We start from the raw sequence: 15,118 nt of genomic DNA on the forward strand, positions 1-15,118 counted from the left end.
TGTTGGTTACTTAGTAGCTGATTCTCACACTGCCTGATGTGGCATCACTGAGCTTGTTGTGTCCAAGTGACCCTAACTCTATTACTGGCCCCAAAGCACAAGAGTAGTGATGCTGGCAAACCGGATATGCCAACGAGAAGCTGTTAAGTGGTTCCTGTAAGTGAGAGTAGAAGTTCTTGATTTAATGAGAGAATTAAAAAAAAATTGTATGCTGAGGTTAAGATATACAATAAGAACAAATCTGTGAATAAATCTTAAAAACATTATGCTGAGTTAAGAAGCCAGACACAAAAAGCCACATGTTATATAATCCTATCTAATAAAAGAGTAATATGCAAATTGACCATCACTCCAACACACACAAGATGGCCACCCCATGTGGTCAAAGATGGCTGCCCCCATGTGGACACAAGATGGCCACCACAAGATGGCCTGCAGGGGAGGGCAGTTGTGGGTGATCAGGCCAGCAGGGGAGGGCAGTTGGGAGGGACCAGCCTGCAGGGGAGGGTAGTTGGGGGTGATCAAGCCTGTAGGGGAGGGCAGTTGGGGGCAACCAGGCCTGCAGGTGAGGGCAGTTGGGGGCAACAGGTTGGCAGGGGAGGGCAGTTAGGGGCGACCAGGCTGGCAAGGGAGGGCAGTTGGGGGTTACTGGGCCAGCAGGGGAGGGCAGTTGGGGGTGACCAGGCCGGCAGGGAAGGGCAGTTAGGGGTGACCAGGCCGGCAGGGGAGGGCAGTTAGGGGCAATCGGCTGACAGGGGAGCAGTTAGGCGTCAATTAGGCTGGCAGGTGAGTGGTTAGGGGGCGATCAGGCTGGCAGGCAGGTGAGTAGTTGGGATCCAGCAGTCCTGGATTGTGAGAGTGATGTCCGACTGCCCGTTCAGGCCCGATCCCGGTGGCAGTCGGACATCCCTCGAGGGGTCCCAGATTGGAGAGGGTGCAGGCTTGGCTGAGGGACACACACCTTGCCCCCGTGCACGAATTTCGTGTACCGGGCCTCTAGTTCTATATATAAAATGCTCAGAACAGGCATATCCAGAGACAGAAAGTAGATTAGTGACTGCTAGAGGATGGGGGTGGAGAGGGGTGAAGGTTTCCTTTTGAGATGATAAAATGGTCTAGAATTAGAGAGTGGCAATGGCAGTATAATACTGTGAACATACTATATGTCACCAATTGCAACTTTGGTTATGTGTATTTTACCACAATTAAGAGAGAGAGAGAGAGAGAGAGAGAGAGAGAGAGAGAGAAACAGACAATAAATAAATAAATAAATAAATGCTAAGAAAATTCACTGCATTACAAGAAATGTTAAAGAGCAGGATACCAGACAGAAAATTGTATCTACAGAAAGTAATGAACAAACCCAGAAAAGGTAAACTAAATACACACCCTTCCAAAACATAGTCTAATAAACTGTCAGAACTTACTCAGCCAGTTCAGCTCGAAAGCGCCAATTTCTACTATTATCTGTCACCAAAAACTCCTGAAGTTGATAAAGATATTCTCTCCTTTTGTCAATATGAAGAAGCTGAAATAACAACAAATAATTCACTAGGACAAAGCACAGACATACTTCTTTTACTAGATTGCTTAAAAATGACTATAAATGATACAGTCAATTCTTTTACAGGAGAATACATTCAGTAGATACATTTAATGGTCTTAAAAATAGGTATTAGGTTCTTTTCCCTGATAATCCCATTTACTTTTACCTTTAAGAGTCATTATCCTCTTTTCAAAGGTTTGTTTCTTGAGCCAGCAAGTGACTTCCACTGAATTCTACAGTACCATAGCATAGCTTTATTACAGCACATCTACTTTATACACGACACCCTCATTATCATGAACTCTTTGAAGACCGAAATTATGTTCTTATATTCATATATACACTTAGTGGCCAGATCATTATGATCTCTTAATGCATAATAATCTGGCCACTCAGTGTATATCCTATATAATAAAAGGCTAATATGCAAATTGTCCCCTTGACCAGGAGTTCGACCAGCAGGCAGGCTGGTCAACTGCTCATGTCCCCTCCCCCTGGCCACGCTGGCCGGACCCCACCCATGCACTAATTCATGCACTGAGCCTCTAATATATATGTATACACACACACACACACACACACACACACACACACACACAGTGGCCAGATTATTATGCGTTCAGAGATCATAATAATCTGGCCACTCAGTGTATATGCCCAGCAGATGGCACTATGATGGCACATAACAGGTGTTCAATAAATACAGGGTGGTGGCAAAAGTAGGTTTACAGTTGTTCATATAGGAAAAAATAATTTAATCTATATAATAAAAGCCTAATATGCAAATCGGCGGAACGACCAGTTGCTATGACGCACACTGACCACCAGGAGGCAGATGTTCAATGCAGGCCAGCCAAGGCAGGTGCCAGCAGGCGGCCCCCTGATCGCCCCACCGGTTGCCCCGCAGAAGGAGGCCACCGGAGGCAGCAGTGGGGGGTGGGGCTGGCGCCAGGCTGGCCAAGGTGGGTTCCAGCAGGGGCCCCCCGATTGCCCCACTGGTCACCCCACTGGTTGCCCCACACATGGCCCTAGGGATCCTACCCGTGCACAAATTTGTGCACTGGGCCTCTAGTATAAGGATAAACTGTTTTGTGTACTCACAACTATTAACCTACTTTTGCCCCACTCTATCCCAATAGTTGCTCCACAAATATTTAAAAGTAGGTTTATAGTCAACATGGGGGAAACGCTAAAATTTCATATAAATAAAAGCAAATAAACATAACTGTATATAAACAGATAAGAATCACAGAGTGAACTTAGTACTCTGACCATACATCTTCATGGGATATGTTCTAAGGATAGAAAGTGCTGAAGGAAATCTTGAACATGACTTAGTTGATTTCATGTTGCAATTATTACTGGTGGAGTAATTCTGAAACTATTTCATGTATGTAGTGGAACTGAAAAAAATGACTATTAACATTATTAACAAAAGTTTTTAATATGAAAAAAGAAAAAATATAAAGTAAAAAAAGGTGTTAGACTAGAAGTAGAGATAACAATATCAAATTAGTCAAATTTGACGTTCAATACAAATGACAAAAATGGATTACGTTACATTAAATAAAAAAGTAATTCTAGAGATCACACAAGTACTAAAAATATTTCCACAAAGGGGAAGGGAAAAAAAAGGTTATCTTTACATGAGAAAGGCAATTAATAAATGTAGAAGGAATTATAAAAACAGAAAATAGGTATTTTACAGCCAACACAGTACCAACTGATTCAGGCAAGCACCTCATTTAGATGCATGGATGCAAAAAGCACTGGATGAAAGACTTGGGGGAAAAAGACGTACAAAGTTTGAAAGATCACCTCATCAAGAAGTTACTCATCACAAAGGTGAAAGGTCATTTTACAATGGAGGAAGTGAGCCGAAACTACCATAACCAAGTTGATGGGACTCAGTGTCACCAGTAATCACAAGAGCTAACATCATGTTAGGCCTGATGTGATGCATTCAGAAAACAACTGCTGACCTATATAGATGGGTAATATTCCTGCAAAGGAAACCTGTTTAACCTGAATCTAATTGTGTAAAAGCAATCAGACAATTTCAAATTGAGGGGCATTCTGTAAAACAACTGGCTTGGCCTCTTCAAAAATGCCAATTTCATTAAAAACAAAAAGTCAGGGAAACTATTCTAGATTTCAGGGGACTAAAGATACATGATATTTAAATTCAATATGCAATTCCTAATTGGATTCTGAAGTGAGGAAAAAATAGCCTTGAAGGACATTAATTGGGACAATTAGAAAAATTTCAGTATAATCTATATAAAATACAACAACATGGTATCAATGCTTTTTAAAAAGTAGGATTACAAGGTAATTCCTCAAACCTTAGAACTACAAGAAAACCATACACAGAACAGACTGTTGGTTGCCAAAGGGGAGGGAGGTTGGGGGGCTGACTGGGTGAAAAAAGTGAAGGGATTAAGAAGTACAAATTTATAGTTACAAAATAGTCATGGGATATAAAGTACAGCATATAGTATACAGTCGATAATACTGTAGTAACTATGTATGTCAGCGATTTTTAACCCTTTTCATCTCATGGCACACACAAATTAATTACAATTCTGCAGCACATCAAAAAATAGATTCTGTGCCAATCTGACAAAAAAAATGAGTATAATTTTGATTCATTCACACTGGATGACTATTGTGTTGGCTACTGTCATTTTTTATTTGACAATCTAAGGGAAAAGGTCAGAGGTCAGTGCCCCTGACTAAATAGTCAGGTATTCGCATGTTTTAAAAATTCTTTGTGGCACACTGATTGAAAATTGCTACTTATGCGGCCAGGTGGGTACTGGAAATATTGGGGGAACACTTTATGAAGTATTTGATTGTCTAACCACTATGCTGTACACCTGAGACTAATAAAATTTATATTGAATATAAACTGTTATTGAAAAATTAAAAAAAAAAAAAGAACTACGAGAGTGCCAATTTCAAGGCTAAAGTCTAACAACAGTATGCCAGTATCAAGCAATTTGTAAAGTCAGGGCTGTTCACCTCAGACACCAAAGATCCTACATCAAAGGAGTGGGGACTAAGGTTAAATTCTTCTGAAACACCCATAAAGCCTCTACACTTAATGTTAATGAAAATCTTTTACTATATATTTAATTCAATAATTTTGAAAAAGTACAAATATTTACCAACATGTTCTAACATCTTTAAAAATGAAATTTAGCGTATTTATTTATTTAAAGTGGATTTTAGAGACAGGAAGTGGGGAGGGAGAGAGAAACATTGATATGACAGAGAAACATCGACTGGTTGCCTCTGCACGTTCCCTGACCTGGAGGATGAATCCATAACCCAGGTATGTGCCCTGACTGGGAACTGATTTCACCGCCTACTGGTGTATGGGACGACACTCCAACCAACTGAGCCACATTGGCCAGAGCAGTGCAAATTTTTTTGTTTGTTTAATTAAAAATTAAAATGACACCAGAAAAAATTAATAGAATGGGACTTTTTTTTTTTTTTTTTTAAGTCACAGCTCACCATCAACTCCTGGATGCATTTTCTTCTATAGAACATACAGAAACTGATCTTGGTAGTAGCAGAAAATTAAAATTTTAGATCTACAGTGGAATTTTAGTGTGTTTTTATGCAAAAGAATTTAAAGTTACCTTCAAAAAATCATGCAAGTGTTTAAGGACACCTATCCTTACTTCATCGAGGTCTTTTAAAAATCCATTAAAAATTGGAACCAGATCTATAGCTGTCAACTGATCTCCGAGAATAACTGCAAGCTCATGGATGGAGAAGGCTAAAGTTCTTCGAACTTTCCACTGCAAGAAATAAAAATAATTGCATTAGTAAGCTAAACACAAAGTACTTAGTACTTTAACTTTTAGACAATACGGTAGTTCCCCCTTATCGGCAGTTTCGCTTTCTGGGGTCTCAGTTCCTCTGGAAAACTGTGGCAGAGGAAGTTAAGTCAACAAAGCCTACGAGCCACAAAAAGTCACAGATATCTAGACCAATTACCAAGGGTCAATGTTTCACACTCCGTGTTCTTTCAAAGGGTGTGGTGGTGCTCTAGCTGGTTTGGCTCAGTGGATAGAGCGTCGGCCTGTGGACTGGAGGGTCCCAGGTTTGATTCCAGTCAAGGGCACATGCCTGGGTTGCGGGCTCAATCCCCAGTAGGGGGCGTGCAGGAGGCAGCCGATCAGTGATTCTCTCTTGTCATTGATGTTTCTCTCTATCTCTCTCCCTTCCTCTCTAAAATCAATAAAAATAATTTAAAAAAAAAAAAGGGTGTGGTGGTGTGTGGTACAGAGAAGAGCATGCACGCACACATTGTTAACCTTCTCCCACCTGTACAGTGACACTCACAGCACTCCAAGCTCAAAACTCTGCAGTGTCAATAATACTACAGTTCTATCAAGGTTTGTAAATAGTTAGAAGCATTTATAACACTGCTTCTATGGAGAAAACGAGATCCTATATTTTTAAGAATTAATCTACACAAATTTTAGACAATAACACATTTATAAATTAGGAACTTAGACATGTCAGATGTGATCATTTCTAACACTTTAGATAAAAATAAGTCGCCAAATTGTGGAACTTGGACAATGTAAAAAGAAAGGTTCAAGCTCTTCTGCACATAATTTCCTATAATACCAAGTACCCGCTAGAACATAAACAGAAATTTTGTTGGGTTTTGAAGGGCAAAACACTGTACCTTCTATATGCACATGCTGTTAATTCCTTGGCTGTTTTACTCACCTGCATGTCTGATGCCAGAGTCTCATAAGTCTCTCTTAGGCAGTGCCAGTTCTGCCTGCCAAGGGTCAGGGCCACGCCTGGAAGACTGTATGCACAGTGCTTAGCAATTTCAGTGTCGACTGTCTGTGCACGAGAGGGGTCAGTCATAGATAAATACTGATCTAACAGAGCCTGAGGCACAACGTCCTAATGAAGAGACAGGACAGGGATGCATTTTGAGCAGTTTAGATATAAATTAGGTGAACTTATTTTTAAATATATGGATTTAACATAGCATTTGAAACAGTAAAGAAAAAACAATCTGAAATTTTCAGTTATATAACAACTGAAAAGAAACATGCTGAGGGGAATGCATATACAAATAAAAGCAACTCTAGAGGAAAAACAATGAATAAGATCTTAAAACAGAAAACAGCTTAAAAGACAATTAGAATTGATTTCTAAACTTAAAAGAAACATTAAAAATATGACCAGCACCTTTCAATGTTAGCAAAGATTATAAAGGTTGATATAACCTAGTGAATGTGGTTACAGGTACTTTTATGCACTATTACCAACATGTGTGTTTTTTTTAAAAACACCACCACCTGCCTTCAGATGGAAATTTACCAATTATCTATAAAAGTTTAAAGTGTATACACAGCTAGCCATTTATATAAATGTGAGAAAAAGAAGAATGTATATACATTCTTGGTTATGTATGTATAATATAGCTTTGGTAGGATATACAAAAGAAAGGTGAAATTGGTTGGTTTGGGGGAAGCAAAATGGATGGTGTAGGACAGTGGTTGGCAAACTCATTAGTCAACAGAGCCAAATATCAACAGTACAACGACTGAAATTTCTTTTGAGAGCCAAATTTTTTAAACTTAAACTTCTTCTAATGCCACTTCTTCAAAATAGACTCGCCCAGGCCGTGGTATTTTGTGGAAGAGCCATGCTCAAGGGGCCAAAGAGCCGCATGTGGCTCGCGAGCCGCAGTTTGCCGACCACGGGTGTAGGAGAAATACTGGGAAGGAAAAAAATCACTGAATGCCTTTGTACCTTTTAAGTTTTGAACTATGTAAACTTATCTACTTTTAAAAAATAAATTAAAATGGAAATAAATTCATTAAAAGAATGAGACAATTTGCATGTATTGACTTGAAAATATCTCCAATGTAAGTGGTAAAAGCATACTTAAAAGACTATGAACATTTTTAAAAGACCGATTCCATTTTAATAAACAGAACCAACAAAAATAAAGAACAAATACCATTTGACCTAGGAAATCCACTTACAATAAGATTTATAGCCCTAGCTGGTTTGGCTCAGTGGATAGAGCATCAGCCTGCAGACTGAAGGGTCCTGGGTTCAATTCCAGTCAAGGGCACATGCCCGGATTGTGGGCTTGATCCCCAGTAGGGGATGTGCAGGAGATTCTCTCTCATCATAGATGTTTCTATCTCTCTCCCTTCCTCTCTAAAATCAATAAAAATATATTTTTAAAAAGAGGTTTATAGTCCTAGAAGGAAATAACATGCATAATCATGATAAATGTAACACCGCTTGTAATATGACAGTGCAACGAGACCTGGAAGCATGTGAAGGACTACTGAAATTAGAGCACCTGCTCCCAATGGAGTTCTTATGTGCTCAAATCTCCAAGACACAATTAAAAAAAAAAAAAGAAAACAAAAGGCAAGACACAAACTATCATGTTCCGATTATTCCATAAGAATATTTTCCCACATTTAAAATCTCTGCAATTGGAGTGCCACTGGTTACTGATGGCACTTTATTAAGGCCCCCTCTTTTTTTTTCTTCATGTTTTCACCTCTAAAATCAAGCTGTATCTCAGAATTCTTGGCAACTTAGGCAGGATGAAATACCTTGGTATGATGGTATATTCTGTTTTTCTTTGAAAAACAAAAAAGGATACATACATACCCACAATATTTATATATCCACAATAAATTTACGAATACAGAAGAAACTGTGATCTGTGATTATTTTGAATGAAAAATGGGATAAGAGCTATGAGAAGAGAAAGATTATTGCTTATATTTTACTAGAGGCCTGGTGCACAATATTCGTGCACTGGGCGGGGGCGGGGGGGGGAGGTCTCTCAGCCCAGCCTGCGCCCTCTTGCAGTCTGGGACCCCTTGGCGCTGCAGTCGAGGTGGGAGAGGCTCCCGCCACCGTTGCTGCACTCGCCAGTTGTCAGCCTGGCTTCTGGCTGAGCGTGCTGACCACCAGAGGGCAGCTCCTGCATTGAGCAACTGCGCCCTGGTGGTCAGTGCGAATCACACAGTGACCTGTCATTCTGCCGTTCGGTTGATTTGCATATTAACCTTTTATTATATAGGATTAGAGGCCCGGTGCATGAAATTCGTGCATGGGGATGTGTGTCCTTCAGTCCAGCCTGTACCCTCTCCAATCTGGGACCCCTCAAGGGATGCTCGACTGCCCATTTAGGCCCGATCCTGGGGGGTTCAGACATCCCACTCACAATCCAGGACTGCTGGCTCCCAACCGCTCGCCTGCCTGCCTGCCTGATTGCCCCTAACCGCTTCTGCCTGCAAGCCTGATCACACCCTAACCACTCCCCTGCCAGCCTGATTGATGCCTAACTGCTCCCCTGACAGCCCGATTACCCCTAACTGTCCTCCCCTGCAGGCCTGGTCGCCCCAAACTGCCCTCCCCTGCTGGCCTGATCACCCCTAACTGCCCTCCCCTGCCGGCCTGGTTGCCCCTAACTGCCCTCCCCTGCAGGCCTGGCCGCCCCTAACTGTCCTCCCCTGCAGGCCTGGTCGCCACTAACTGCCCTCCCCTGCCGGCCTGGTCGTCACTAACTGCCCTCCCCTGCAGGCCTGGTCCCCCCCAACTGCCCTCCCCTGCAGGCCTGGTCCCCCCAACTACCCTCCTCTGCCAGCCCGGTCACCCCTAACTGCCCTCTCTTGCAGGCCTGTTCCCCCCCAACTGCCCTCCTCTGCAGGCCTGATCACCCCCAACTGCCCTCCCTTGCAGGCCTGGTCCCTCCCAACTGCCCTCCCCTGCTGGCCTCACCGCCCACAACTGCCCTCACCTGCTGGCCATCTTGTGGCGGCCATCTAGTGTCAACATGGGGGCAACCATCTTTGACCACATGGGAGCAACCATCTTGTGTGTTGGGGTGATGGTCAATTTGCATAATACTCTTTTATTAGATAGGATTCTTATTATTTGAATTTTCTTATTGGAAGCATGGGGACAAACTGTAATCCAGTTTCATTCTTTTGCATGTGTCTTTCCAGTTTTCCCAGCACCATTTACTGAAGAAACTATCTTTACTCCATTGTGTGTTTCTGGCTCCTTTGTCAAATATCATCTGTCCATATACATGTGATTTTATAGCTGGGCTCTCTATTCTGTTCATTGATCTGTGTCTGTTTCTCTGCCAATACCACGCTGTTTTGATTATCATAGTTCTGTAGTATAATTTGAAGTCAGGTAGTGTGATACCTTCAGCTTTGTTCTTTTTTCTCAGGATTGTGTTGGCTATTCGGGGTCTTTTGTGGTTCCAAACAAATCTGATGATTTCTCATTCTATTTCTTTAATAAATGACTTTGGGATTTGGATGGGGATTGCATTAAATATGTATTTTGCTTTGCACAATATGGCCATTTTAACTATGTTGATTCTTCCAATCCATGAACATGGAATATTTTTCCATTTTGTTGTGTCTTTTTCAATCTCTTTTAATAACGCTTTTAATTTTCAGTATGTAGGTCTTTCATGTTCTTTGTTGATTCCTCGGTATTTTATTCTCTTGGTTGCAATTGTAAAAGGAATTGTCTTTCTCTGAAGTTTTGTTGTTAGTATACAGGAAAGCATGGATTTTTTGCACATTGGCTTTGTGTCCCGCAAACTTGACTGTAATAGTTTTTTGGTGAGTCTTTAGGGTTCTCTCTCTATATAGGATCATGTCGTCTGCAACAAGTGACAGTTTGACTTTTTCCTTTCCTACCTGGATGCCTTTTGTTTCTTTCTCTTGCCTTATTGCTCTGGCAGGACTTCCAGAACTTTGTTGAATAAGAGTGGTGAGAGTGGACATCATTGTCTTATACCTGATCTTAGAGGAAAAGCTTTCAGTTTTTCCCCATTGAGTATGATATTAGCTGAGGGTTTATCATATATGGCCTTCATTATATTGAGGTACTTGCCTTCTATTCCTATTTTATTGAGTGTTTAATCATAAATGGATGTTATATTTTATCAAATGCTTTTTCTGCATCTATTGATAACACCATATGATTTTTATTCTTTCTTTTGTTAATGTGGTGTGTTACATTCATTTATTTGCATATGTTGAACCATCCTTGTGTCCTTGGAATAAATCCCACTTGATCATGACATATTATTTTTTTGATGTACTGTTGTGTTCTATTTGCTTGTATTTTGTTTAGGATTTCTGCATTTGTATTCATCAGAGATACTGGTCTATAGTTTTCTTTTTTTGTGCTACCCTTGCCAGGTTTTGGTATCAGGGTTATATTGGCCTCATAAAATGTGTTAGCAAGTATTGCCTCTTAATTTTTTGGAAGAGTTTGAGGAGGATAGGTTTTAAGTCTTTGAATGGTAGAATTCACTGATGAAGCCATCTGATCCTGGACTTTTGTTTTTTTGGGAGGTTTTTGATGGTTGTTTCAATTTCCTTACTGCTGATCAGTTTATATAGAAGAAAATATATTTACCAAATTTATGAATCTTGGTCACAGAGAACATTTTATGAACTTGACCCCAAAGGCAAGGGAAGTAAAGGCAAAAATAAATGAATGGGACTATATCAAACTAAAAAGCTTCTGCACAGCAAAGAAACTGACAAAATAGAGAGGCAGGCAGCCAGATAGGAGATATTTGCAAACAGTAGCTCTGACAAAGGTTTAATTTCCAAAATATATAAACAACTCATAAAACTCAACAACAAACAAACAAACAAACCCAATCAAAAAGTGGGCAGAGGACCTGAAAATACACCTCTCCCAAGAATATATGAACAGCCAATAAATAGAAGAAAAGATGTTCAAACTTACTAGCAATTAGGGAAATGCAAATCAAAACTAAAATGAGATACCACCTCAAACTATTACAGTGGCTATTATTAACAAGATAAGCACTAACAAGTGTTGGAGAGGTTGTGGAAAAAAGGGAACCCTCATTCACTGCTGGTAGGAATGGACTGATACATCTATTATAGAAAACAGTATGGAGGTTCTTAACAAAATTAAGAATAGAGCTACCTACCATACGACCCAGCAATCCCTTTCCTGGGTATATACCCAAAAATCTTGAAAACATGTATTTGCAAAGATAAATGCACCCCTATGTTCACTGCAGCATTATTCAGTGGCGAAGACATGGAAACAAACAAAGTGTCCTGCAATAGATGACTGGACAAAGATGTGGTACATACACAAAATGGAATACTACTCAGCCATAACGAAGGATGAAATACTGCCATATGCCACAACATGGGTGGACCTTGAAAATATTATGCTAAGTGAAATCAGTCAAAAAAAGCTAAGAACCATATGATTTCACTCATATGTGGGACATAAAACTAAACTCGTGAACACAAACCGCAGTGTGGTGGCTGCCAAAGGGAAGGGGATCTTAATATATGGTGACAGGAGAAAATTTAACTTTGGGTGGTGGGCACATGTGCAATATACATATCCTGTCACATAGAAATCCATACCTAAAACCTATATGATATTAACCAATGTCACCCCAATACATTTAATTTAAAAAAAGAAAAAAGAAAGCATGATATATTAGTCTTAATTTTTAAAACGGACCAAATTCAGTGAGAAATAGCTTTAAAAGAGGAATTAACAACAGTCACACCAAAGAGAGCACCTTTGTCACTTACTTGTACTTTAGGTCTCCTTTCCTCATCAGGGCTGAAACTACTACTAGTGCTCAAGTCTGAATCATTATGAATATAACGAAGGGTGGAGTCCATGTTCTGTTAGGAAAAAAATATTTACTTAAAAACTTGAACTGTCTATAAGTTTCCTTCATCTAAACTATCTTACCTTTTGAGACTGCCAAAGATATAAATACATATAAGTTCTTCATGTTTTTAAGTTTAGAAATATACATAAGGCTTCATTAAGAACTTCCCCTGCCTTAAATCAAACTTGTTGAATAGGATGCTACATGTATGAAAAAGAATTTCAGAATAAAAGTAATTAAACATTTAGAATTAATTTTGAAATGTCCCAAATATTTAAAATTAGCTTGTTTATAAAATAGTACATAGAGGACTTGGGATGTCATATGAAGTTCTTCCACTGTTTCTAGTCTTAGCTATTTCTAATTTCACAAATATACTTTTTTAACATAAAAAAACCCCAACATAAAACAATCCCAAAATAAAACAGAACACCTTCCAAAATGCAAAGATACCATAGTATTCAAATCTCCTATGATAATAGTGGTTAGGGATTCATTCTGAACCAAAGATATTATACAAAATTTCCAATATACTAAATGTCATCAACCAAAAACCAAAACAGAAATCACTAAAGTTTAAAAACCCTCTTGCCATCCCCACTGTGTGTACGTAGGTACTCTTTCCTGAGCTTTTCATCCAGCCCACTCTGTCTGTGACCATCTGATTCTGGCATTCAGGGGTGTAGTTCTTCTCTGTTTGTAAAAACAAGGGATCAGAAATACTGATACCAAATGATGCTGGCTTGGTGGGATGTGGTAGGAAATTAAGGAAGGATCATATAGAACAGCTCCAAGTATACAGCAAAAATGATGCTAGTAACAGTACCCACCCTCACACTCCAGAGTCCAGATAATGCCACTGGCCCTCCGCAACATGGCCTCAAGTCCTGATCTTCTGCTCAGAATACTGTGTTGCTTGCTGCAGTGAAATGGTCCGATCAGAAACAAAGCACCTCTCCAAAAAGAAAAGGGAAGAGTTAATTATTCTTGATAAAGGGCTTTGTTTCCAGTAAGACTATTTCACTGTAGTAAGCTACATTAACATTGAAGCTACTAAAATGGTCATGTAGACAGGATTAGGATTTACTTTCTAAGCACTGAACATAACACCAGTCACAAAGATAGGATGTGGTGACAATTACTTTTACTTTATGCAAAAGGTAGAGCTAAGAAAATCAGCAACAAATAGAATATACTAACTAGAAAGTGATTAGCTACAACTATTCCCCAATGAAACACTTCTGATTCAAACTACTCTCACTTGATAAGCACTTTACTGAGTTTGTTACCTCAATAGCATCGCTGATTAAAGGCACGGAGGCATCGTGATTTATTTTACAGTTTGGTTGCTCACTGACACACAGTTCATCTTGCACATCACTTTTCTTTTCTGTATCGCTGGCCTCTTCGCGAGCATCCAGACTGGAAGCTCGCAGCGCGGCAGACAGCACGTCCACTTGTGCTATAGGCAGAATAGGGAAAGGATAATAAGTGGCAGAATTACAATGTCCTTGCAAGTGTTTCTCCATTTGCATTATATATTATCAATGAAATGTATACTTTTTGACACTGCCACCAAAAAGCTGGGGAAAAAAACCTCTACGTGGTAAATCATTAGTCCTTCAAGAGAAAAAGTAGAAAACTAATATGCTTTCATGAGATTAAAAATGCTTATCCACTACTGTACATTATTCTGCGTTAGTATGAAAAGAGAAATGCTATCTAGTTTTGGAGGTACCTCCAGTTTATTAAAAGGAGTCAATTTCAGTGTGAGTTAACTATGTTTGGGTAGTGCATGAATCGAACTTATAAGACTTACTTACTAAGCTATTTTAGCAGAAGAGCAGTCACTTTACAAACCCTGCCAACATAAAACAATCGCAATTACAAAGATTTTTGTTGCAGTTACATTTAAACATCTCATGTCTTATTTCAGTTTATTTTTCTCTAATTCTTTTTGAAAATGAAATCAATGACTTGTCCCAAACACAGAGATCCCAAATGAGCACTGTCTTGCTTACAACAAACCAAACTGACAACTTACCAAGTTCTTAAATCTGGCAAGTAGCACTAAGTTTTAAGTTACTCCTTTTTTATGAAAGTGACTCAAAACTGAGATAAATCATTCTTCCTTCCCCACAAATGAGAAATTTGACAAAAAAAATATTGCTTAGCATTACTTCAAGTAACAATCCACCTGGATACTCAAAATATAAAATTTTAACTTTAATTCAGTAAAAAGATCAGAAAGTGTGCCCCTAAAGCAATCAGAGTCCCCATTTTATTAAGATAACCTACTACTATACTGACGCATTTGTAAAATTCTAGTCTAAGTATATTAGGTACCTGGCAATAGAGATACATGAAACCTACAGGATGAGGTTCTAGTCTATTAGGTCATTATTAAATTAAGTAAGTAAATGAAGGTGTTTAATCATAAAAAGTTACTCATGAAATATATACTCACTAGAGGCCCGGTACACGAAATTCGTGCACGGAGGCGCGCGGGGTGGGGGGTGGGGGTGTCCCTCAGCCCAGCCTGCACCCTCTCCAACCTGGGATCCCTCTCACAATCCAGGACTGCTGGCTACCAACTGATCACCTGCCTGCCTTCCTGATTGCCCCTAACCGCTTCTGCTTGCCAGCCTGATCAACCCCTAACCACTCCCATGCCAGCCTGATTGATGTCTAACTGCTCCCCTGCCAGCCTGTTTGCCCCCAACTTCCCTCCTCTGCCGGCCTGGTCACCCCTAACTGCCCTCCCCTGCAGGGTTGATCACCTCCAACTGCCCTCCCTTGCAAGCCTGGTGCCTCCCAACTGCCCTCCCCTGCTGGCC

The 15,118-nt window shown here is 40.0% G+C and overlaps 1 protein-coding gene across 3 annotated transcripts in view; it reads right to left on the reverse strand.

The window, feature by feature from the left end:
- PPP4R1 (protein phosphatase 4 regulatory subunit 1) overlaps positions 1 to 15,118 on the reverse strand; it is a 68,060-nt gene that overhangs the window by 4,000 nt on the left and 48,942 nt on the right. For all 3 annotated transcript variants that reach the window (XM_079785238.1, XM_079785236.1, XM_079785237.1), the window contains 5 exons: positions 13,571 to 13,743; positions 12,196 to 12,291; positions 6,302 to 6,487; positions 5,197 to 5,358; positions 1,428 to 1,528 (listed from right to left, as the gene is read on the reverse strand). In XM_079785238.1, coding sequence (XP_079641364.1) covers positions 1,428 to 1,528; positions 5,197 to 5,358; positions 6,302 to 6,487; positions 12,196 to 12,291; positions 13,571 to 13,743 — 718 coding nt within the window. The remainder of the gene's footprint in view (positions 1 to 1,427; positions 1,529 to 5,196; positions 5,359 to 6,301; positions 6,488 to 12,195; positions 12,292 to 13,570; positions 13,744 to 15,118) is intronic.

The sequence above is a fragment of the Cnephaeus nilssonii genome, assembly GCF_951640355.1.
Source record: "Cnephaeus nilssonii genome assembly, chromosome: 11".
Classification (NCBI taxonomy): Eukaryota; Metazoa; Chordata; class Mammalia; order Chiroptera; family Vespertilionidae; genus Cnephaeus; species Cnephaeus nilssonii.